The 25,433-nt window shown below is 46.6% G+C and overlaps 1 protein-coding gene across 1 annotated transcript; it reads left to right on the top strand.

The window, feature by feature from the left end:
* Positions 1 to 2,001: 2,001 nt before the first annotated feature.
* LOC106566622 (protein disulfide isomerase Creld1) lies at positions 2,002 to 14,689 on the top strand. Its single transcript, XM_014134819.2, has 11 exons — positions 2,002 to 2,211; positions 9,873 to 10,015; positions 10,196 to 10,278; positions 10,746 to 10,856; positions 11,021 to 11,112; positions 11,202 to 11,381; positions 11,505 to 11,600; positions 12,093 to 12,176; positions 12,287 to 12,382; positions 12,562 to 12,702; positions 12,786 to 14,689. The coding sequence occupies exons 2-11, from the start codon at positions 9,899 to 9,901 to the stop codon at positions 13,004 to 13,006; spliced, it is 1,221 nt and encodes a 406-aa protein (XP_013990294.1). The 5' UTR covers positions 2,002 to 2,211; positions 9,873 to 9,898; the 3' UTR covers positions 13,007 to 14,689.
* The last annotated feature ends 10,744 nt before the right edge of the window (positions 14,690 to 25,433 follow it).

The following is a 25,433-nucleotide window of genomic DNA, read 5'->3' as shown; positions in this document are numbered from 1 at the left end:
GCTATGAGTGTGCAAAGCTGTCATCAAGGCAAAGGGTGGCTTCTTTGAAGAATCTAAAATCTAAAATAAACATATACTTTTTTAGTCCAAACTGATTGGCTGAAACGCATTAAGAGGGAAATAAATTCCACAAATTAACTGACAAGGTAGTGGTGGTATACAGAAGAAAGCCCTATTTGGTAAAATACCAAGTCCATATTATGGCAAGAACAGCTCAAATAAGAAAAGAGAAAGGACAGTCCATCATAACTTTAAGACATGAAGGTTAGTCAATCCGGAAAATTTCAAGAACTTTGTTTCTTCAAGCGCAGTCACAAAAACCATCAAGCGCTATGATGAAACTGGCTCTCCACAGGAAAGAAAGACCCAGAGTTACCTCTGCTGCAGAGGATAAGTTCATTAGAGCTACCAGCCTCAGAAATGGGGAATTAACTGCACCTCAGATTGCAGTCTAAACAAATGCTTCACAGGGTTCAAGTAACAGACACATCTCAACATCAACTGTTCAGAGGCGACTGGGTGAATCAGGCCTTCATGGTCAAATTGCTTCAAAGAAACCACTACTAAAGGACACCAATAATAAGAAGAGATGTGCTTGGGCCAAGAAACACAAGCAATGGACATTAGACCGGTGGAAATCTGTCCTTTGGTCTGATGAGTCCAAATTTGAGATGTTTGGTTCCAACCGCCGTGTCTTTGTGAGACGCAGAGTAGGTGAACAGATGATCTCAGCATGTGTGGTTCCCACCGTGAAGCATGGAGGAGGAGGTGTGATGGTGTGGGATTGCTTTGCTAGTGACACTGTCTGTGATTTATTTAGAATTCAAGGTGCACTTAACCAGCATGGCTACCACAGCATTCTGCAGCAATACGCCATCCCATCTGGTTTGGGCTTAATGGGACTATAATTTGTTTTTCAACAGGACAATGACCCAAAACACACCTCCAGAATGTGTAATGGCTATTTGACCAAGAAGGAGAGTGATGGAGTGCTGCATCAGATGACCTGGCCTCCACAATCACCTGACCTCAACCCAATTCAGATGGTTGGGATGAGTTGGACTGCAGAGTGAAGGAAAAGCAGCCAACAAGTGCTCAGCATATGTGAGAACTCCTTCAAGACTGTTGGAAAAGCATTCCTCATGAAACTGGTTGAGAGACTACCAAGAGTGTGCAAAGTTGTCATCAAGGCAAAGGGTGGCTACTTTGAAGAATCTAAAATGTAAAATGTATTTTGATTTGTTTAACACTTTTTTGTTTGCTATATGATTCCATATGTGTTATTTCATAGTTTTGATGTCTTCACTATTATTCTACAATGTAGAAAATAGTAAATATAAAGAAAAACCCTTGAATGAGTAGGTGTGTCCAAACTTTTGACCGGTACTGTGTATATATATATATATATATATTTACATCATTTCTGAATTCCTTAGTTTTTTTTGTGGGCGGGGGGTGTATTGTTTTGTGTTGTTAGGTATACTGCACTGTTGAAGGTTGAAACATAAGCATTTTGCTGCACTTGTGATAACATCTGCAAAATATGTGTACTTTATGCGACCAATAAAATGTGATTTATTTTTGTGTTCATCCCTGAACTGTAAATGGGTGATTTATTGTACTCAACCATTATCTTCGTTTCAAAATGTTATTTGGTTAATTTGTAAAGTATTTATTTTTACAGAGTGGTTTGTTGGTTAATTGTATAACATTTTATGCATTTGTGCGTTCTGTTATGGTGCAGTTCTATGTCGTGACTGGGTTATCCATCATCAGTAATAGGTATAAAGTTGTTTGATTCTATTTTCTGTGTAATTTTTGTACTGTGCGTTTAATTACTATTTCAATATTATTACTTTTTAATGTTGAATTTGCAGTTATTCTAGTCTTGAATGATTCCTGTCTGACAAAGTCTATCAGAGACAATGACCCATTCCACTTCTTTAAAACAAGACACGCCCTGTTTCGTACTCGGCGGGTAATGATTGGTTGAAGACTGAAGTCCCAGTGGGATTGGGCAGTATCCTGCAAGCTGCGCCTCAACTAAACAGTCTGGGAAGAAGAATCAACAAGAACCACTGCATCAGCACCGGTTAATGAATGGCACGGATGAACAACTAAACCGGTGAAACACCGTGAAATTGTATTAAGGTGCTGAGGACGCTCCAGTCAGTTGTCTACAAGCTGCCGAGAGTTTGTAGCAAGCTGAAGGTAGGATGCAGCGCAGCATCATTTATTGGAAGCTAGCTAGCGATAGCTGGGTAACGCTAATTTAGCTAACATTAGCTATCCATCTAGATAGATTGCTAGTTTGCCATAGTAGTGCGTTCGCTGGGTAGCGAACTAGAAATCACAGTCAATTTACTGCCATGCAATGTAGCAATAGACAAGAAGAAATAGCCAGCAGAGGTGCTTTTGATGACGTTTAAGATGGATAATCATGTCATTACTTGTACTGACCTGATGGAGGGGGTTACCTGTTTTGCCAACGGGACCTTACAGTAACTAGCTAACGTTAACTCACCACACTAGCCAGTCTAACTGATTATGAAGATGCTATTCAGAATGATGATGATGATGATCCTCATTGGACCACAGCTTAAATAGTTCAGTTAAGGTAACAATGTAGTGAGCTCCATACCTAGCTAGCTAAGAATTTAACTAGCTATGTTTTTTGCCAGGCAGCAGAGGGAATGGAGCATAATCATCACTAAGCTTACCCTTAACAGGATCCAACTAGGTTTGGATTTGGCAATGAACATTGACTATGTGAGAGATACAGGAATTCAGTGGCTCTGCGTTGTTTACTGAAACACTGATAAAACTCATCCTCTTATCTTTTCACACACATTTAATCCTGCTGCCCATCACGATAATCAAATCACATGTATTGATCACATACACGTGTTTAGCAGATGTTATTGTGGGTGTAGTGAAATGCTTGTGCTTCTAGCTCCAACAGTGCAGTAATATCTAATAAGTAATATCTAAGTAAGGAATGGATTAAGAATATATATACATATATGTCAGAGCGGCATTGGACTAAGTTACAGTGGCATAGTATAGAGTACGGTATATACATATGAGATGGGTGATGCAATATTTACAAACAATTAAAGCGATTAAGATACTGTAGAATAGTATAGAGTACAGTTTACACATGCGATGAGTAATGCAAGATACAGAGACAATAAAGTGGCTAGTGTTTCATTTCCTTAGTGGCCAGTGATTCCTAATCTATGTCTATAGGCAGCAGCCTCCGATGTGCTGTAAATGGCTGTTTAACAGTCAGTGATGTAGTATAGAATAGAATATACACTATATACATATGAAATGGGTGATGCGATATTTAAACACAATTTAAAAGTGACTAAGATACCGTAGAATAGTGTGAAGTGCAGTTTATACAGTTGAAGTCGGAAGTTTACATACACCTTAGCCAAATACATTTAAACTCAGTTTTTCACAATTCCTGACATTTAATCCTAGTAAAAGTTCCATGTCTTAGGTCAGAAAAGGATCACCACTTTATTTTAAGAATGTTGAAATGTCAGAATAATAGTAGAGAGATTGATTTATTTCAGCTTTTATTTCTTTAATCACATTCCCAGTGGGTCAGAAGTTTACATACACTCAATTAGTATTTGGTAGCATTGCCTTTTAAATTGTTTAAATTGGGTCAAACGTTTCGGGTAGCCTTCCACAAGCTTCCCACAATAAGTTGGGTGAATTTTGGCCCATTCCTCCTGACAGAGCTGGTTGATCTTTGGGAGCAATTTCCAAACGCCTGAAGGTACCACGTTCATCTGTACAAACAATAGTACGCGCACGCTTTTTCAGTTCTGCCCACAAATGTTCTATAAGATTGAGGTCAGGGCTTTGTGATGGCCACTCCAATACCTTGACTTTGTTGTCCTTAAGCCATTTTGCCACAACTTTGGAAGTATGCTTGGGGTCATTGTCCATTTGGAAGACCTATTTGCGACCAAGCTTTAACTTCCTGACTGATGTCTTGAGATGTTGCTTCAATATATCCACATAATTTTACTCCTCATAAAGCCATCTATTTTGTGAAGTGCACCAGTCCCGCCTGCACCAAAACACCCCCACAACATGATGCTGCCACCCCCGTGCTTCACAGTTGGGATGGTGTTCTTCAGCTTGCAAGCCTCCCCCTTCTTCCTCCAAACATAACGATGGTCATTATAACCAAACAGTTCTATTTTTGATTCATCAGACCAGAGGACATTTCTCCAAAAGGTACGATCTTTGGCCCCATGTGCATTTTACATTTACATTTACATTTTAGTCATTTAGCAGACGCTCTTATCCAGAGCGACTTACAAATTGGTGCATTCACCAATAATATCCAGTGGAACAACCACTTTACAATAGTGCATCTAAATCTTTTAAGGGGGGGGGTTAGAAGGATTGCCTTATCCTATCCCAGGTATTCCTTGAAGAGGTGGGGTTTCAGGTGTCTCCGGAAGGTGGTGATTGACTCCGCTGTCCTGGCGTCGTGAGGGAGCTTGTTCCACCATTGGGGTGCCAGAGCAGCGAACAGTTTTGACTGGGCTGAGCGGGAACTGTGCTTCCTCAGAGGTAGGGAGGCGAGCAGGCCAGAGGTGGATGAACGGAGTGCCCTTGTTTGGGTGTAGGGCCTGATCAGAGCCTGAAGGTACGGAGGTGCCGTTCCCCTCACAGCTCCGTAGGCAAGCACCATGGTCTTGTAGCGGATGCGAGCTTCGACTGGAAGCCAGTGGAGAGAGCGGAGGAGCGGGGTGACGTGAGAGAACTTGGGAAGGTTGAACACCAGACGGTCTGCGGCGTTCTGGATGAGTTGTAGGGGTTTAATGGCACAGGCAGGGAGCCCAGCCAACAGCGAGTTGCAGTAATCCAGACGGGAGATGACAAGTGCCTGGATTAGGACCTGCGCCGCTTCCTGTGTGAGGCAGGGTCGTACTCTGCGAATGTTGTAGAGCATGAACCTACAGGATCGGGTCACCGCCTTGATGTTGGTGGAGAACGACAGGGTGTTGTCCAGGGTCACGCCAAGGCTCTTAGCACTCTGGGAGGAGGACACAAGGGAGTTGTCAACCGTGATGGCGAGATCATGGAACGGGCAGTCCTTCACCGGGAGGAAGAGCAGCTCCGTCTTGCCGAGGTTCAGCTTGAGGTGGTGATCCGTCATCCACACTGATATGTCTGCCAGACATGCAGAGATGCGATTCGCCACCTGGTTGTCAGAAGGGAGAAAGGAGAAGATTAATTGTGTGTCATCTGCATAGCAATGATATGAGAGACCATGTGAGGATATGACAGAGCCAAGTGACTTGGTGTATAGCGAGAATAGGAGTGGGCCAAGAACAGAGCCCTGGGGGACACCAGTGGTGAGAGCACGTGGTGCGGAGACAGATTCTCGCCACGCCACCTGGTAGGAGCGACCTGTCAGGTAGGACGCAATCCAAGCGTGCGCGGTGCCAGAGATGCCCAGCTCGGAGAGGGTGGAGAGGAGGATCTGATGGTTCACGGTATCAAAGGCAGCAGATAGGTCTAGAAGGATGAGAGCAGAGGAGAGAGAGTTAGCTTTAGCAGTGCGGAGAGCCTCCGTGACACAGAGAAGAGCAGTCTCAGTTGAATGCCCAGTCTTGAAACCTGACTGATTAGGATCAAGAAGGTCATTCTGAGAGAGATAGCAAGAGAGCTGGCCAAGCACGGCGCTGTTCAAGAGTTTTGGAGAGAAAGGAAAGAAGGGATACTGGCCTGTAGTTGTTGACATCGGAGGGATCGAGTGTAGGTTTTTTCAGAAGGGGTGCAACTCTCGCTCTCTTGAAGACGGAAGGGACGTAGCCAGCGGTCAAGGATGCGTTGATGAGCGAGGTGAGGTAGGGGAGAAGGTCTCCGGAAATGGTCTGGAGAAGAGAGGAGGGGATAGGGTCAAGTGGGCAGGTTGTTGGGCGGCCGGCCGTCACAAGACGCGAGATTTCATCTGGAGAGAGAGGGGAGAAAGAGGTCAAAGCACAGGGTAGGGCAGTGTGAGCAGGACCAGCAGTGTCGTTTGACTTAGCAACGAGGATCGGATGTCGTCAACCTTCTTTTCAAAATGGTTGACGAAGTCATCCGCAGAGAGAGAGGGGGGGGGGAGGGGGAGGAGGATTCAGGAGGGAGGAGAAGGTAGCAAAGAGCTTCCTAGGGTTAGAGGCAGATGCTTGGAGTTTAGAGTGGTAGAAAGTGGCTTTAGCAGCAGAGACAGAAGAGGAAAATGTAGAGAGGAGGGAGTGAAAGGATGCCAGGTCCGCAGGGAGGCGAGTTTTCCTCCATTTCCGCTCGGCTGCCCGGAGCCCTGTTCTGTGAGCTCGCAGTGAGTCGTCGAGCCACGGAGCAGGAGGGGAGGACCGAGCCGGCCTGGAGGATAGGGGACAGAGGAAATCAAAGGATGCAGAGAGGGAGGAGAGGAGGGTTGAGGAGGCAGAATCAGGAGATAGGTTGGAGAAGGTTTGAGCAGAGGGAAGAGATGATAGGATGGAAGAGGAGAGAGTAGCGGGAGAGAGAGAGCGAAGGTTGGGACGGCGCAATACCATCCGAGTAGGGGGAGAGTGAGAAGTGTTGGATGAGAGCGAGAGGGAAAAGGATACAAGGTAGTGGTCGGAGACTTGGAGGGGAGTTGCAATGAGATTAGTGGAAGAACAGCATCTAGTAAAGATGAGGTCAAGCCTATTGCCTGCCTTGTGAGTAGGGGGGGAAGGTGAGAGGGTGAGGTCGAAAGAGGAGAGGAGTGGAAAGAAGGAGGCAGAGAGGAATGAGTCGAAGGTAGACGTGGGGAGGTTAAAGTCACCCTGAACTGTGAGAGGTGAGCCATCCTCAGGAAAGGAACTTATCAAGGCGTCAAGCTCATTGATGAACTCTCCAAGGGAACCTGGAGGGCGATAAATGATAAGGATGTTAAGCTTGAAAGGGCTGGTAACTGTGACAGCATGGAATTCAAATGAGGAGATAGACAGATGGGTCAGGGGAGAAAGAGAGAATGTCCACTTGGGAGAGATGAGGATTCCAGTGCCACCACCCCGCTGGCTCGATGCTCTAGGGGTATGCGAGAACACGTAGTCAGACGAGGAGAGAGCAGTAGGAGTAGCAGTGTTATCTGTGGTAATCCATGTTTCCGTCAGCGCCAGGAAGTCTAGGGACTGGAGGGTAGCATAGGCTGAGATGAACTCAGCCTTGTTGGCCGCAGACCGGCAGTTCCAGAGGCTGCCGGAGACCTGGAACTCCACGTGGGTCGTGCGCTGGGACCACCAGGTTAGAGTGGCAGCGGCCACGCGGTGTGGAGCGTTTGTATGGCCTGTGCAGAGGAGAGAGAACAGGGATAGGCAGATACATAGTAGACAAGCTACAGAAGAGGCTACGCTAATGCAAATGAGATTGGAGTGACAAGTGGACTACACGTCTCGAATGTTCAGGAAGTTAAGCTTACGTTGCAAAAATGTTATTGACTAAAATGATACAGTACTGCTGGCTGGTGGAGTAGGCTAGCTAGCAGTGGCTGCGTTGTTGACTTTGAACGTGTAGCTGGCTAGGTAACCTCGGTAGTTAGGTAACCTGTGCAGTTGCAAACCGTAGTCTGGCTTTTTTATGGCGGTTTTGGAGCAATGGCTTCTTCCTTGCTGAGCGGCCTTTCAGGTTATGTCGATATAGGACTCGTTTTACTGTGGATATAGATACTTTTGTACCTGTTTCCTCCAGCATCTTCACAAGGTCCTTTGCTGTTGTTCTGGGATTGATTTGCACCTTTCGCACCAAAGTACGTTCATCTCTAGGAGACAGAACGCGTCTCCTTCCTGAGCGGTATGACAGCTGCGTTATCCCATGGTGTTTATACGTGTGTACTATTGTTTGTACAGATGAACATGGTACCTTCATGCGTTTGGAAATTGCTCCCAAGGACGAACCAGACTTGTGGAGGTCTACAATTGTTTTTCTGATGTCTTGGCTGATTTCTTTTGATTTTCTCATGATGTCAAGCAAAGAGGCACTGAGTTTGAAGGTAGGCCTTGAAATACATCCACAGGTACACCTCCAATTGACTCAAATTATGTCAATTAGCCTATCAGAAGCTTCTGAAAGAAGCTTCCACTGGGTCGGCAGGTAGCCTAGTGGTTAGAGCCTTGTAACTGAAAGGTTGCAAGATAGAATGCCCGAGCTGAGAAGGTAACAATATGTCGTTCTGCCCCTGACTGTTCCTAGGCCATCATTGAAAATAAGAATTTGTTCTTCACTGACTTGCCTAGTTAAATAAAAATAAAATAAAGCCTTGACATCATTTCCTGGAATTTTCCAAGCTGTTTAAAGGCACAGTCAACTTAGTGTATGTAAACTTCTGACCCACTGGAATTGTGATACAGTGAATTATAAGTTAAATAATCTGTCTGTAAATAATTGTTGGAAAAATTACTTGTGTCATGCACAACGTAGATGTCCTAACCGACTTGCCAAAACTATAGTTTGTTAACAAGAAATTTGTGGAGTGGTTGAAAAACTAGTTTTAATGACTCCAACCTAAGTGTATGTAAACTTCCGACTTCAACTGTACATATGAGATGAGTAATGCTAAGATACGGAACATTATTAAAGTGACTAGTGATTCATTTCTAAATGTGGCCAGTGATTCCTAATCTATGTCTATAGGCAGCCGCCTCTGATGTGCTAGTGATGGCTGTTTAGCAGTCTGATGGCTTTGAGATAGAAGCTGAAAAACAGCTTTTATCTCTCGGTCCCAGCTTTGATGCACCTGTACTGACCTAGCCTTCTTGATGATAGCGGGGTGAACTGGCAGTGGCTCGGGTGGTTGATGATCTTTTTGGCCTTCCTATGGCATCAGGTGCTGTAGGTGTCCAGGAGGGCGGGAAGTTTGCCCCCGGTAATGTGTTGGGCGGACCGCACCACCCTCTGGAGGGCTTTGCAGTTGTGGGCGTTGCTGTTGCTGTACCAGGTGGTGAAACAGCCCGACAGGATGTTCCCAATTGTGCATCTGTAAAAGGTTGTGAGGGTTTTAGATGTTAAGCCAAATGTCTTTAGCCTCCTGAGGTTGAAGAGGCAATGTTGTGCCGCCTTCACCACACTATTTGTGTGTGTGGACCGTTTCAGTTTGTCAGTGATGTGTACGCTGAGGAACTTGAAGCTTTCCACCTTCTCCACTGTGGTCCCATCGATGTGGATAGGGGGGTGCACCTTCTGATGTTTCCTGAAGTCCAAGATCATCTCCTTAGTTTTGTTGACGTTGAGTGAGAGGTTGTTTTCCTGACACTACACTCTCAGAGCCCTCACCTCCTCCCTGTAGGCTGTCTCGTCGTTGTTGGTAATCAAACCTACCATTGTAGTGTCATCTGCAAACTTGATGATTGATTTGGAGGCGTGCGTGGCCACGCAGCCATGGGTGAACAGGGAGTACAGGATGGGGCTGAGCACGCACCCTTGTGGGTGCATATGAGGCTCTCCCCCACCCTCTATTCGGCAAATCGGACCACGATTCCATCTTGCTCCTCCCCTCCATTAGGCAGAAACTCAAACAGGAAGCACCCGTGGTGAGGAATATTCAATGCTGGTCTGACCAATCGGAATCCACGCTTCAAGATTGTTTTGATCACGCGGACTGGGATATGTTCAGAGTAGCTTCAGAAAATAATATTGACACATATACCGATACTGTGAATGAGTTTATCAGGAAGTGATGAATACACAGCAGTTCTCAGTATTATAAATGACTAAGTTGATTGAAAGATACCGTGACCATAACCACTGTGATGATGAACAAATATCTGACTGTGTATCAGTAGTTAGGATCCTGTTCTGTCTGAATCCCCTGTCTCTGTTCTCAGTGGCTGAGTGGTAGGTAGTCCAAGCCATGTGGTGGTCGTGGCCCCTGCTCCCTGCCCTGGTGCTCTTCTCTGTGCTGTCTGTGGTACGAGTACAGACTGCACCATGTCAGACCTGCCGCAAACTAACTGACAGCTTCATCAAGGTAGGAGTCTCCATCTCTCTCATTCCCTCAGTCTGTTGATTAGTTTGTCGGTCATATTGTCATTTTTGTATCTATTGGTATCTCTTTTGCTTATGTTTCGGTCAGTAGCTGCCATTTTACTCTCCTTGCTGTTCTGTCTGTCTTCACCTGGTGGTCTTTTATTAAAAAACATTTTTTCAGGGCCTGGAGAAAACATCCAATAAAAACTTTGGGGGTGGGAACACTGCTTGGGAGGAGGAGAAGCTGGCTAAATATGCTCGCAGGTACTTTTGGCCCCACTAGGCCTGTCACTAGAATCTCCACAAATATGCAGTCATAGGACCTGCAGTCTAACATCTGTGTTTACGTAGAGTGAAGTCCACAAGGCCTGCTAATCCCTGACAAGCCTTAGCATGTTGTTGAATGGCCAATGCACCTTTATTGTGTTGCTATGAAGGCTTGTTACCTGATGCCTCTGACCTGAATTGGACTCCTCATGACTGAGCCAAGGCAATGCTGAACCAGTACAGTACTGACAAGACTAGGGCTCTACACCCCATATGTCCTTACACAATATGACAGCCTCTTAAAACTAGGCCACACTGTGTGTGTGTCTGTGAGTGTGAGAGTGAGCGAGCGTGTGTCGGAGATCCTCCTAGAGTGCATAATGGAGAATAGGAGGGTGTATTTGTTTTCTCTGTGTTCTAGTGAAGTGTTCCACATTACTCACATCTCTCCTCTTGGTTCTCAGTGAGACCAGGCTGCTGGAGATAGTGGAGGCAGCATGTGAGAAATCTGACTTTGACTGTAACAAGCTGCTGGAGCAGTTAGAGGACCAAGTGGAGACATGGTGGTTCCACCGGTATGTCTCTGATCATGTAAATGTGGTATATTATGTATAATCAGTTTTGTTTTACTGTTCTATTTACACACCTGTGTATTATATTGTTATGTGTGTCTGTGTGTGTGTGTGTGTGTGTCCTTTCCCTCTCATCACTGACCTTGTGATTGTCTCTGTGTGTGTAGGCAGCAGGAGGCTCCAGATCTGTTTGAGTGGCTGTGTATAGAGGAGCTCCGACTCTGCTGTCCCCCAGGACGCTTTGGCCCAGACTGCAAAGGTATTGAACACGCACACACACACGATAGTTCCCTCTATAGTTCTCTCTCTGTTGTCACATTATTAACCCTGTGTGTTGTTGTGCTGCAGAGTGTCTGTCCGGTCCTGGAGGTGTGTGTGGTGGTCTGGGTCGCTGTGAAGGAGAGGGCACGCGTCTGGGAGATGGAGAGTGTGTGTGTGATCCGGGGTACTTTGGTCAGCTGTGTCAGAGCTGTGCAGACGGCTACTACAGAGAGAAGAGCTCCAATCACAGCACACCAGCCTGTGCAGGTACCCAATCAGAAACAGTTTTGCCTGTCTGATCATGAACCAGACAGCCTGGCTTATACTCAACCAATCTCATGTAGAAGTCTCACAGACCAATCACTTCTCCTCTGTGTGTGATGTCTGTAGCATGCTACCACTCCTGTAAAAAATGCTCAGGGCCAGAGGACTACAAATGTGTGGACTGCAAACCTGGGTGGATCCTGCATGACAACAAGTGTGTTGGTGAGTATTTGGCTTTTGTGTGTGTATTTGAGAGAGCATGTGTCTTCTGTTAGCTTTCTTACTTGTATCTGTGTTTGTAAAGGGGAAATTCAGTTTCAGTTACGAGTAATTATTAACACAATGCTTTGTGACACTCATTTATGTACAGGTTGATGGTCACTAGACTTGATACTAAATGTTATGGATTGTTCTCATATCTGGAGGCACAAGGACCGAGGACACTGATGGTGTTGTATTCTGTGACACTGTGATTCAAGCCTGTTAGTGGGTGTTTTCAGAACATTGGTGCTGTGAGAATAAATGAGAATATAAGGGTCTGCTTAGAGAAGACAAGTTAGACATTGTCTCTTTCTGTGCTGGAGGTGTCTCCCTGTTGCAACTTGTATTAAACCAGATTGATTTTGATTGACTTCGTCTGTGACTGCCCTTCTTTTATTCACCTTGAAAATCCCTACTACAGTGTTTAACTCCTGTTGTGCATGTTGTTTCCAGACACCGATGAGTGCGGCACAGAGCTGGCTCGATGTCTCTCCAACACATATTGCCACAACACAGATGGATCGTACGAGTGCAGAGGTACTGTAGGCTCTCCCTCTACTATCTGCTAGTAACAGAGTAATGATGGTTTGTGTTGTTGGTAAACCTGTGTTCTGACCCAGACCTCTGTTCTCTCTCCTCTGTGCCAGGCTGTGACCAGGCATGTGTGGGCTGTATGGGCAGTGGTCCTGCCCGCTGTAAGAAATGTGCTAGGGGATACAAGCTCAGAGGAGCCAAATGTCTTGGTGAGGGAACCCGGCTGTGTTTTAATTTGTCTGTGTGGTTCTCTTTTACTAGTCTATAGATGGTTTGGCCAATCAGATGAACCTTTTGTTAAAGCAGTCTGACTACTTACTTGTAGTGTACATCTGTATCCGCCTTGGTATGGGTGTCACTCTGTCCATGTTCTCTCTCTCCCTCCTAGATGTGGATGAGTGTAGTGAGAGGGCGATAGCTTGTCCAGGGCTGAATGAGGCGTGTTTCAATGAGGAGGGTTCCTTCCGCTGTGAATGTGCTGACGGCTTCATCCGAAGGGACAGCATCTGTGTGGAGAACCAGCCTTACAGTAGGACGCGCGAGCACCCTTGATAGTTCTCTCTACTTGGCACACTCCTATATACACAGCATCTCTCTCTCTCTCCCCATCAGGTGGTCCAGAGAAGGGTCTGTTTGATGACATGACTGATGACGAGGTACTTGTCCTGCAGCAGATGTTCTTTGGCGTGGTCATCTGTGCCCTAGCAACGCTTGCCGCCAAGGGTGACATGGTCTTCACCGCCATTTTCATCGGGGGAGTGGCCGCCATGGCCGGATACTGGCTATCAGAGAAGGGTGATCGCATGCTGGACGGCTTCCTGAAGGGACGCTAGCCTATCAGGAACCAGGGATACGGGAGAGAGGAAGGAACTCATTGAATGCAAGCCGATGCGGGCGACAAAGACTGGGGGTGGGACGGCTACAGGAATGCTAGCCATTCAGGGATGTACTATACTACTTTGGGGTGGTAGGGGTTAGGGTGGGAGAAGAGGGGTCCTAAAGGATGCCTTGAAAAGGCTGGGGATTATTGTGGGTCTTCTGGAATATGAACTTTCCAGATGTTAGAGGGAGGTGAATAAGAGAACATGGAGCTCAGAGGAAGGTCAAATCAGAGCGCTCAATGGAGGGAGTGAATATAGAAGAAGACCAGGTACAACTTGATCCAAAAACACTGAGAAGACACTAAGGAGACTGGAGTGTCTGTCTGCACTGATATGGGAGACAAAACCCAACCCTCTTGCCTCGACTCTGGGGTAGGAAAGGGACGGAGTGGGGGTAGGATAAGACCACTACTGATTGTTACCAAGTTATTATGCATTTGTATCTTCCACTGGGCAACATTTTGCTCCAAAATTATATGTGGTTCAAAACCAGGTCGCAGGTTCGAATTCTCAAGCTGACTAGGTGAAAAATCTGTCAATGTGCCCCTGAGCAAGGCTCTTAACCCTAATTTGCTCCTGTAAATTGCTCTGGATAGGAGTGTTTGCTAAATGACTAAAATGTTAATGTCTGTCCATTTCCACTCATCACAAATCAAACTTCTTAGGCACCCCTTACCTCATCAGCATCTCCTGTTCATCATTTCACCTTTTACTGAGGAACAGAGGCTGTTCCCGTGGTGATGGGAGATGGAGGGTGGGATGGGATTGTCATTGGGGCTTTGCACTGAAGGCTGCTGCTATGGTGGACCTGTTAAGGAAAGGACTGCTGTATCCTGTTGCGCCAGTTGAATTCCATCCAGTGTTAAAACACTGTTTATTTATAATCCTGTTCATATTATGACTGTATTTATCTGTGTTTTTGCACAGACAGATTCTTGCTGTATGAATGCACGAGAAAAGGATCTGAGAAAGGCTATACTGTACTGTATGTATTATCCTGTGATTGGCATGGAAGACTGAACTTTATAGAGCTGCTTGTTTCCCTCTTTAAACTGTACAACCAGGATACAAGAATAATCACTACTGCTTCACCACCCCCTAAACCTACTGCCTGAGCAATCTGCGTGTGTATGTGAGAGTAAAATACTCTAGTCCTATTGAGGATGCCTCCCATTTCATTGTTTTGCAATAGGTCTTTTCTAAATGTATTTTTTGGTTGTTTTTAGCAAAAACCTTTTATGATTTTTATGTGTGTGTGTGTGTGTGTGTGTGTGTGTGTGTGTGAGTGAGTGTGATACATTGAGTTTGATCAGCACCAGGTAATATGGGGTACTGTACAATGAAATGCACAAGTGTATTTTATCAGAGGTGTCAACATTTACAGTTGAAGCAACTAAATGATATCTGACCAATCATATCCCTCCACATTATTCCCCCTCATCCTCAGTAGCTACCAGATCTAGCACAATTGTTATTCAAATGATCCATCTTTTTTCATTTTCAACCTTCAATAATATCCATTTTAACTGTTAATAATCATGTCCTTTGGTTACAGAATGTGTGTGTGTGTGTTAGGCCTACATTTCAACTGCATTTCTTTGCATTAGGATCATTATTAAAAAGGAAGAATTTTGAGTTTGCTGTTCTATTTTTAGCTTTCCAATAACCTCTCTTACCATTTTATTTTGACATGCTGTTGAAAGAAATGTCATTTGAACTCATGCTGCTCATTGCTGAAGACCTTAATAAAATCCTGCCGTTGCATGGAGACGATAGAGCCGAGCCAGGAAACAGATACTGGAGAAACCCTAGAATGCTAGCTATGTAAGACTCTGAGCAGAGGTGTGTGTGTGTGCTTCTATTTCAGTGTGCCGCTCCAGTTAATTGTGGTTTTTGCACAGCAGTTCTCGCTCCATCAGGATCTCCAGAGAGCGTGTCAATGTCCTGTCGCTCTAGCTATGCTCCATCAGCTGCACACACACACATGAAAGAGGAGTATGTGTGTATATATATATATATATACAAAATCTCACATTAGGAATAAGTGTGTGTGTGTGTGTGTATTACCCTCTTATTCTCATCTCTGTACTAACTCCTCTCTTCTGTGTTGTATCCTTTGCTCTCTCTGACTAGACAGAGCCAAGCGATCCACTTCCCATAAAAACTCTGCCTTACTGGCCAGCTGCAGCATCAGCCCCCGCCCTCTTCTCCATTTGTCTCTTCAGCTGCTCACATACCACCTTCCTGGAAAATAGAGAGACGGAGAGATATATAAACAATATGACAGAAGCTCAGCTAGGTATAGGAGGGAAGTAATAATTCAGACGAGGATGCTTTTACCTGGACACTCTCAGTGCAGGTTCTGTAGAATGGCTTCTGCCACACCCGGTGATATCTAACGAAGCCCCAGTGAAACATTTATTAATCAAATTGTACAGGTGTAGACTTTACAGTAAAATGCTTACTTACAAGCCTTTAACGTACAATGCTTTAAGAAGTTTTTAAGAAAAAAAGTTAAGTAAAAAAAATGGAAAAGAAAAGTAACAAATAATTAAACAGGAGCAGTAAAATAACAATAGTGAGGCTATATACAGGTGGTACCGGTACAGAGTCAATGTGCGGGGGCACCGGTTAGTTGAGGTAATATGTACATGTAGGTAGAGTTAAAGTTACTATGTATAGATAATAAACAGAGTAGCAGCAGCATAAAAGAGGGGTCTGGGTAGTGCTTTGATTAGCTGTTCAGGAGTCTTATGGCTTGGGGGTAGAAGCTGTTAAGAAGCAGTTTGGACCTAGACTTGGCTCTCCGGTACTGCTTGCCGTGCGGTAGCAGAGAGAACAGTTTATGACTAAGGTGGCTAGAGTCCTTGACAATTTTTAGGGCCTTCCTCTGACACCGCCTGGTATTGAGGTCCTGGATGGCAGGAAGCTTGGCCCCAGTGATGTACTGGGCCGTACGCACTACCCTCTGTAGTGCCTTGTGGTCGAAGGCCGAGCAGTTGCTATACCAGGCAGTGATGCAACCAGTCATGATGCTCTCGATGGTGCAGCTGTAGAACCTTTTTAGGATCTGAGGACCCATGCCAAATCTTTTCAGTCTCCTGAGGTGGAATAGGCTTTGTCATGCCCTCTTCACGACTGCCTTAGTGTGTTTGGACCATGATAGTTTGTTGGTGATGTGGACACCAAGGAACTTGAAGCTCTCAACCTGCTCCACTGCAGCCTCATCGATGAGAATGGGGGCGTGCTCGGTCCTCCTTTTCCTGTAGTCCACAATCATCTCCTTTGTCTTGATCACGTTGAGGAAGAGGTTGTTGTCCTGGCACCACACAGCCAGGTCTCTGACCTCCTCCATATAGGCTGTCTCATCGTTGTTGGTGATCAGGCCTACCACTGTTGTGTCATCGGCAAGCTTAATGATGGTGTTGGAGTGGTGCTTGGCCGTGCAGTCATGAGTGAACAAGGAGTACAGGAAGGGACTGAGCACGCATCCCTGAGGGGCCCCCATGTTGAGGATCAGTGTGGTGGATGTGTTGTTACCTACCCTTACCACCTGGGGGCGGCCCGTCCGGAAGTCCAGGATCCAGTTGCAGAGGGAGGTGTTTAGTCCCAGGGTCCTTAGCTTAGTGATGAGCTTTGAGGGCACTATGGTTTTGAACTCTGAGCTGTAGTCAATGAATAGCATTCTCACATAGGTGTTCCTTTTCCCAGGTTGGAAAGGGCAGTGTTGAGTGCAATAGAGATTGCATCATCTGTGGATCTGTTGGGGCGGTATGGAAATTGGAGTGGGTCTAGGGTTTCTGGGATAATGGTGTTGTGAGCCATGACCAGCCTTTCAAAGCGCTTCATGGCTACAGACGTGAGTGCTACTGGTCGGTAGTCATTTAGGCAGTTTACCTTAGTGTTCTTCGGCACAGGGACTATGGTGGTCTGCTTGAAACATGTTGGTATTACAGACTCAGTCAGGGACAGGTTGAAAATGTCAGTGAAGACACTTGCCAGTTGGTCAGCGCATGCTCGGAGTACACGTCCTCGTAATCTGTGAATGTTGACCTGTGTAAAGGTCTTACATCGGCTACGGAGAGCGTGATTACATAGTCTTCCGAAACAGCTGATGCTCTCATGCATGCTTCAGTGTTACTTGTCTCGAAGCGAGCATAGAAGTAATTTAGCTCGTCTGGTAGGCTCGTGTCACTGGGCAGCTCGCGGCTGTGCTTCCCTTTGTAGTCTGTAATATTTTACAGGCCCTGCCACATCCGACAAGTATTGGAGCCGGTGTAGTACGGCAGAAATGTGCCATTTTCATATCAGTAACGGGCTTATGTTTTACTACTAGGCAAACTCTCCTGTAGTGCTCCTTTCTGTGCATGACTAGTGCCCTCTGGTGGTTGTGGTGATGCACATCAGGTGTCTCCAGGTTGACTGTCTGCCTACGGACCAGAGGGGTTACAGTCTGGGGACAAACTGCCGGCCAGATAGGAAGCTTTCACACAAAAGCAGGCTAAAATAATTTCAATACTTACATTTTCTGTATCTTAGAGTCAATTCACCCCTGGCTGACTATCAGTGCTGCAGAGGCAGGTCAGATGATGGGCAGTGTCAGGGGAGTGACCATACGGTAGAGACTTTGTAGGACAGGTGTGCATCGAGGAATAGACACAGGTGTGGAATTCTGGCGAACAGCAGCTGTGGTGATGTTTAGTAACATAATTCAAACATGCACAGTACAAACACTAAATGTTCAAACAGTCAAACATGCACAGTACAAACACTAAACGTTCAAACAGTCAAACATGCACTGTACAAACACTGAACGTTCAAATAGTCAAACATGCACAGTTCAAACTGATAGTAAACCATTCATTCGAAACATCAAAATGTCATTCCATAGACAGAGTTGTGCCTTGGGTTTCCCCAGCAGTGTAGTCCTTGTGCGTTAAACACTTCTAAAGCGAAATTGGAGTGGGTCTAGGGTTTCTGGGATAATGGTGTTGTGAGCCATAACAGAAGTACATTTTCATAACAGTAAAGTTGAATAAACATGCAAACTAATTCCTTTTCAAATATTTACTTTCAAGACTATGATAACTTGGATTTAAATAGGAATAGTATAAACAAATGCACTCACCTGCGTCTGGCAACGGTTGCCTTGGGAATCAGGTTAGTCGTGTACAGACCTGAGAGAAAGCTGGATCCGAACGTAGTTCAATGCACCGGTGTCCTATTGAACAAAGTTTATTAGCATGTGAACTAGGGCTGGCCGAGCTACAGTCAGAGGATGGCTGTACAGAGCTAGATAGATGGAGAGTATTCAGTACACCCAATAAAGGAACACATTCATCTCCACGAGAAAAAGGGGACACGGTTTATCAAAAGGGGCCAGGCTTTTTTCACTATACTCGACTTGAGTGGGTTGAGTCAGTGACGTTATCTTCCGGTTCGAACCCCTTGTGGCATGTCTTGTGGGGTAAGTGTGTGTATCAGTGCTGTGTGTAAGTTGACTATGCAAAGAATTTGGAATTTCCAACACATTGTTTATTATAAAAACAAGAAGTGACGCAGTCAGTCTTTCCTCAACTCTTAGTCAAGAGAGACTGGCATGCATAGTTTAATATTAGGAGTCTGATTACAATGAAGAACAAGACATGCATCTCTGTTCTGGACCAGCTGCAACTTAACTAGGTCTTTCTTTGCAGCACTTGACCATATGACTGGACAATAACCAAGATAAGATAAAACAAGAGCCTGCAGGACAAGCTTTGTAGAGTGTGGTGTCTCTTTATTACAGGCAGACCTCTCCCCATCTTTACAACCATTGAATCTATATGTTTTGACCATAACCGTTTATAATCTAAGGTAATAGCAAGTGATTTAGTCTCCTCAACTTGTTCAACAGCCACACCATTCATTACCAGATTTAGCTGAGGTCTAGAACTTGATTTGTACCAAATACAATTATCTTAGTTTTACAGATGTTCAGAACCAGTTCATCATTGGCCACCCATTCCAAAACAGACTGCAACGCTTTGTTAATGGTTTCAGTGACTTCATTAGCTGTGGTTGCTGATGCATATATGGCTGAATCATCAGCAGTCAAATGTTTGGACACACCTACTCATTCAAGTTTTTATTTATTTTTACTATTTTCTACATTGTAGAATAATAATGAAGACATCAAAACTATGAAATAACACATATGGAATCATGTAGTAACCAAAAAAGTGTTAAACAAATCCAAATATATTTTATTTTTTAGATTCTTCAAAGTAGCCACCCTTTGCTTTGGTGACAGCGTTGCACACTTTTGGCATTCTCTCAACCAGCTTCATGAGGAATGCTTTTCCAACAGTCTTGAAGGACTTCCCACATATGCTGAGCACTTGTTTGCTGCTTTTCCTTCGCTCTGCGGTCCAACTCATCCCAAACCATCTCAATTGGGTTGAGGTTTGGTGATTGTGGAGGCCAGGTCATCTGATGCAGCACTCCATCACTCTTGTTGGTCAAATAGCCCTTACACAGCCTGGAGGTGTGTTGGGTCATTGTCCTGTTGAAAAACAAATGATAGTCCCACTAAGCGCAAACCAGATGGGATGGCGTGTCACTGCAGAATGCTGTGTTAGTCAGGCTGGTTACATGTGCATTGGATTCTAAATAAATCACAGACAGTGTCACCAGCAAAGCACCCCCACACCATCACACCTCCCTCTCCATCGTTCATGGTGGGAACCACACATGCATAGATCATCCGTTCACCTACTCTGCGTCTCACAAAGACACAGTGGTTGGAACCAAAAATCTCCAATTTGGTTCAAATTTGGACCATCAGACCAAAGGACAGATTTCCATCGGTCTAATGTACATTGCTTGTGTTTCTTGGAACCAAGCAAGTCTCTTCTTCTTATTGGTGTCTTTTAGTAGTGATTTCAGCAATTTGACCATGGCCTCTGTGAAGCATTTATTTGGGCTGCAATTTCTGAGGCTGGTAACTCCTCTGCAGCAGAGGTAACTCTAGGCCTTCCTTCTAGTGGTTAGAGCATTGGGTCAATAAGCAAAATGTTGCTGGATTGAATCCCCGAGCTGACAAGGCAAAAATCTGTCATTCTGCCCCTGAGCAAGGCAGTTAACCGACTGTTCCCCGGGCACCAAAGACGTGGATGTCGAATAAGGCAGCCTCCCACACCTCTCTGATTCAGAGGGTTAAATGCGGAAGACACATTTCAATTGAAGGCATTCAGTTGTACAACTGACTAGGTATCCCCCTTTCCCTTTCCTGTGGCTGTTTCATCATAGCGCTTGATGGTTTTTGCGACTGCACTTTTTTTGCGACTGCAAATTTCAGTATTGAGTGATCTTTATGTCTTAAAATAATGATGGACTGTCATTTCTCTTTGCTAATTTGAGCTGTTCTTGCCATAATATAGACTTGGTCTTTTACCACCCCTACCTTTTTACGACACAACTGATTGGCTAAAATGCATTAAGAAGGAAATTCCACAAATGAACTTTTAACAAGGCACACATGTTAATTGAAAAGCATTCCAGGTGACTACCTCATGAAGCTGGTTGAGAGAATGCCAAGAGTGTGCAAAGCTGTCATCAAGGCAAAGGGTGGCTACTTTGAAGAATCTGAAATATAAATATTTGTTTAAAACTTTTTTGGTTACAACATGATTCTATATGTGTTATTTCATAGTTTTGATGTCGTGCGGTGTTCGGCGGTCGACGTCACCGGTCTTCTAGCCATCACCGATCCATTTTTCATTTTCCATTTGTTTTGTCTTGTTTTCCCACACACCTGGTTTTCATTCCCTCATTACGTGTTGTATATTTAACCCTCTGTTCCCCCCATGTCTTTGTGTGGTATTGTTTGTTGTAAGTGCTTGTGCACATTGTTGTCTGGTGCGCGATGGGTTTTGTACCCATTCTTTATTATTCTGGATGCCGGTGGTTTTATTATATATATATATATATATATATATATATATATATATATATATATATGTTTATATTAAACTATTAAACTGCTCCGGTTATTACCCAGTTCTGCTCTCCTGCGTCTGACTTCGCTGCCACCAGTTACGCACCCCTTACAGAATACCACACCCGAATATGGAGTTAGCAGAAGCAGGTGCCCCTGGTATGGGGGTCGAGGAGCGTGTCCAGGAACACACAGCGATACGCCACCATCTCGGCGCTGCCATGGACCGCGTCGTCCAAGCTATGGACCACTGGGAGAGACGGAGAGTTCCTCCAGCACCTCCACCAGCACAACAGGGGCCTCCACTACTCGCTCCCCCTGCACCCGGTTCCAGTGGGATTCGCCTCGCTCTTCCCGGGGAGTACGATGGGATGGCTGCCCGCTGCCAGGGTTTCCTGCTGCAGTTGGAGTTATACCAACCGTCCACCCGGCTCCTTCGGGCCGTGAAAGGGTGTCCGTCCTCATCTCATGCCTCTCGGAGAAAGCCCTGGAGTGGGCCAACGCCGTGTGGGTGGAAGGAGATGCGGTGCTCGACCACTTTGAGGAGTTCACCCGTCGTTTCTGGGCAGTCATCGACCACCCGCCCTAGGTCTTTTCCACCTGTGGCAGGGGACGAGGAGTGCACAGGAGTTCGCTTTGGACTTTCGGACCCTGGCCGCTGGAGCGGGATGAAACGACAGGGCCCTGATTGACCACTATCGCTGCAGTTTGCGCGAGGTTGTCCGTCGAGAGTTGGCCTGCAGGGACACCACCCTCACATTCGACCAGCTGGTGGACCTGTCCATTTGGCTGGATAACCTGCTGGCTACCCGCGGACGTCCAGATCGGGGTCTGTTGGTTCCATCCCCCAGCCCCACGGCTCCGATGCCCATGGAGCTGGGAGGTGCTGCGCTCAGGTAGACCGGAGGAGGTTCCGTCTCGTGCACCATCTGTGGCCGCAGAGGTCACACTGCCGGTCGGTGTCGGGTTGGTTCCTCTGGGGGTCAATGCAGCAGGCAGGGCACTCTGGCGTCACCCCAGGTGAGAAGGCACCATTCTCACCCAGAGCCCTCTGTTGCACACGTTTTTGTTCGTTACTTTTCCTGAGTTTTCCCTGCATTCCCAGCATAAGGCGCTCGTCGATTCAGGCGCGGCTGGGAATTTTATTGACAGATCATTTGCCCATAGTTTAGGGATTCCTATCGTTCCTGTGGCTATGCCCTTCCCAGTTCACGCCTTAGATAGTCGACCATTAGTAGTCGACCTGCATTTTCCCGTGGTGCTAGGCCTACCCTGGTTAGCTTGTCATGACCCCAATGTTTCATGGCAACGGAGGGCCCTCATGGGGTGGTCACGAGAGTGCTCAGGGAGGTGTTTAAGGGTTTCCGTAGGTGCTACTACGGTGGAAAGTCCAGACCAGGTCTCCATCGTGCGCATTCCCCCCGAATATGCCGATTTGGCTCTCGCCTTCTCCAAAAAGAAGGCGACTCAATTACCACCCCATCGACAGGGGGATTGTGCGATAAATCTCCTGGTAGACGCCGCTCTTCCCAGGAGTCACGTGTATCCCCTGTCACAGGCGGAGACGGTGGCTATGGAAACATATGTCTCCGAATCCCTGCGTCAGGTGTACATTCGGTCCTCCACTTCACCTGCCTCCTCGAGTTTCTTTTTTGTGAAGAAGAAGGAGGGAGGTCTGGGCCCGTGTATTGACTATCGAGGCCTTAATCAGATAACTGTGAGGTACAGTTACCCGCTACCTCTTATCGCCACGGCGATTGAGTCAATGCACGGTGCGCGCTTCTTCACCAAACTTGATCTCAGGAGTGCTTACAACCTGGTGCGTATCCGAGAGGGAGACGAGTGGAAGATGGGGTTCAGTACGACCTCAGGGCATTATGAGTACCTCGTCATGCCGTACGGGTTGATGAATGCTCCATCAGTCTTCCAAGCCTTTGTAGACGAGATTTTCAAGGACCTGCACAGGCAGGGTGTAGTGGTGTATATTGATGACATTCTGATATACTTCGCTACACGCGCCGAGCATGTGTCCCTGGTATGCAAGGTGCTTGGTCGATTGTTGGAGCATGACCTGTACGCCAAGGCTGAGAAATGCCTGTTCTTCCAACAGTCTGTCTCCTTCCTAGGGTACCGCATTTCCACCTCAGGGGTGGAGGTGGAGACATTTACATTTACATTTACGTCATTTAGCAGACGCTCTTATCCAGAGCGACTTACAAATTGGTGCATTCACCTTATGATATCCAGTGGAACAACCACTTTACAATAGTACATCTATATCTTTTTTGGGGGGAAGGGGGGTTAGAAGGATTACTTTATCCTATCCCAGGTATTCCTTAAAGAGGTGGGGTTTCAGGTGTCTCCGGAAGGTGGTGATTGATTCCGCTGTCCTGGCATCGTGAGGAAGCTTGTTGCACCATTGGGGTGCCAGAGCAGCGAACAGTTTTGACTGGGCTGAGCGGGAACTGTGCTTCCGCAGAGGTAGGGGGGCCAGCAGGCCAGAGGTGGATGAACGCAGTGCCCTTGTTTGGGTGTAGGGCCTGATCAGAGCCTGAAGGTACGGAGGTGCCGTTCCCCTCACAGCTCCGTAGGCAAGCACCATGGTCTTGTAGCAGATGCGAGCTTCAACTGGAAGCCAGTGGAGTGTGCGGAGGAGCGGGGTGACGTGAGAGAACTTGGGAAGGTTGAACACCAGATGGGCTGCGGCGTTCTGGATGAGTTGTAGGGGTTTAATGGCACAGGCAGGGAGCCCCGCCAACAGGGAGTTGCAGTAATCCAGACGGGAGATGACAAGTGCCTGGATTAGGACCTGCGCCGCTTCCTGTGTAAGGCAGGGTCGTACTCTGCAAATGTTGTATAGCAAAAACCTACAGGATCGGGTCACCGCCTTGATGTTAGCGGAGAACGACAGGGTGTTGTCCAGGGTCACGCCGAGGCTCTTAGCACTCTGGGAGGAGGACACAATGGAGTTGTCCACCGTGATGGCGAGATCATGGAAAGGGCAGTCCTTCCCCGGGAGGAAGAGCAGCTCCGTCTTGCCGAGGTTCAGCTTGAGGTGGTGATCCGTCATCCACACTGATATGTCTGCCAGACATGCAGAGATGCGATTCGCCACCTGGTTATCAGAAGGGGGAAAGGAGAAGATTAATTGTGTGTCGTCTGCGTAGCAATGATAGGAGAGACCATGTGAGGATATGACAGAGCCAAGTGACTTGGTGTATAGCGAGAATAGGAGAGGGCCTAGAACTGAGCCCTGGGGGACACCAGTGGTGAGAGCACGTGGTGCGGAGACGGATTCTCGCCACGCCACCTGGTAGGAGCGACCTGTCAGGTAGGACGCAATCCAAGAGTGAGCCGCGCCGGAAATACCCAACTCGGAGAGGGTGGAGAGGAGGATCTGATGGTTCACAGTATCAAAGGCAGCAGATAGGTCTAGAAGGATGAGAGCAGAGGAGAGAGAGTTAGCTTTAGCAGTGCTGAGAGCCTCTGTGACACAGAGAAGAGCAGTCTCAGTTGAATGACCAGCCTTGAAACCTGACTGATTTGGATCGAGAAGGTCATTCTGAGAGAGATAGCAGGAGAGCTGGCCAAGGACGGCACGTTCAAGAGTTTTGGAGAGAAAAGAAAGAAGGGATACTGGTCTGTAGTTGTTGACATCGGACGGATCGAGTGGTTGTTTTTTGAGAAGGGGTGCAACTCTCGCTCTCTTGAAGACAGAAGGGACGTAGCCAGCGGTCAAGGATGAGTTGATGAGCGAGGTGAGGTAAGGGAGAAGGTCTCCGGAAATGGTCTGGAGAAGAGAGGAGGGGATAGGGTCAAGCGGGCAGGTTGTTGGGTGGCCGGTCGTCACAAGACGCAAGATTTCATCTGGAGAGAGAGGGGAGAAAGAGTTCAAAGCATAGGGTAGGGCAATGTGAGCAGGACCAGCGGTGTCGTTTGACTTAACAAACGAGGATCGGATGTCGTCGACCTTCTTTTCAAAATGGTTGACGAAGTCATCCGCAGAGAGGGAGGACGGGGGGAGGGGGAGGAGGATTCAGGAGGGAGGAGAAGGTGGCAAAGAGCTTCCTATTGTTAGAGGCAGATGCTTGGAAGTTAGAGTGGTAGAAAGTGGCTTTAGCAGCAGAAACAGAGGAGGAAAATGTAGAGAGGAGGGAGTGAAAAGATGCCAGGTCCGCAGGGAGGCTTGTTTTCCACCATTTCCGCTCGGCTGCCCGGAGCCCTGTTCTGTGAGCTCGCAATGAGTCGTCAAGCCACGGGGCAGGAGGGGAGGACCGAGCCGGTCGGGTGGATAGGGGACATAGAGAGTCAAAGGATGCAGAAAGGGAGGAGAGGAGGGTTGAGGAGGCAGAATCAGGAGATTGGTTGGAGAAGGATTGAGCAGAGGGAAGAGATGATAGG

Source organism: Salmo salar, chromosome ssa13 (assembly GCF_905237065.1).
Source record: "Salmo salar chromosome ssa13, Ssal_v3.1, whole genome shotgun sequence".
NCBI lineage: Eukaryota > Metazoa > Chordata > Actinopteri > Salmoniformes > Salmonidae > Salmo > Salmo salar.
This window is presented reverse-complemented; position numbering and strand designations above follow the sequence as displayed.

Excerpts from the sequence above, each read along its gene's own strand:
- LOC106566622 (XM_014134819.2), top strand. The coding sequence starts at position 9,899 with ATGTGGTGGTCGTGGCCCCTGCTCCCTGCCCTGGTGCTCTTCTCTGTG. Across the intron at positions 10,279-10,745 it reads CTGGCTAAATATGCTCGCAG|TGAGACCAGGCTGCTGGAGA; the intron begins GTACTTTTGGCC and ends CTTGGTTCTCAG. Across the intron at positions 12,177-12,286 it reads TGGATCGTACGAGTGCAGAG|GCTGTGACCAGGCATGTGTG; the intron begins GTACTGTAGGCT and ends CCTCTGTGCCAG.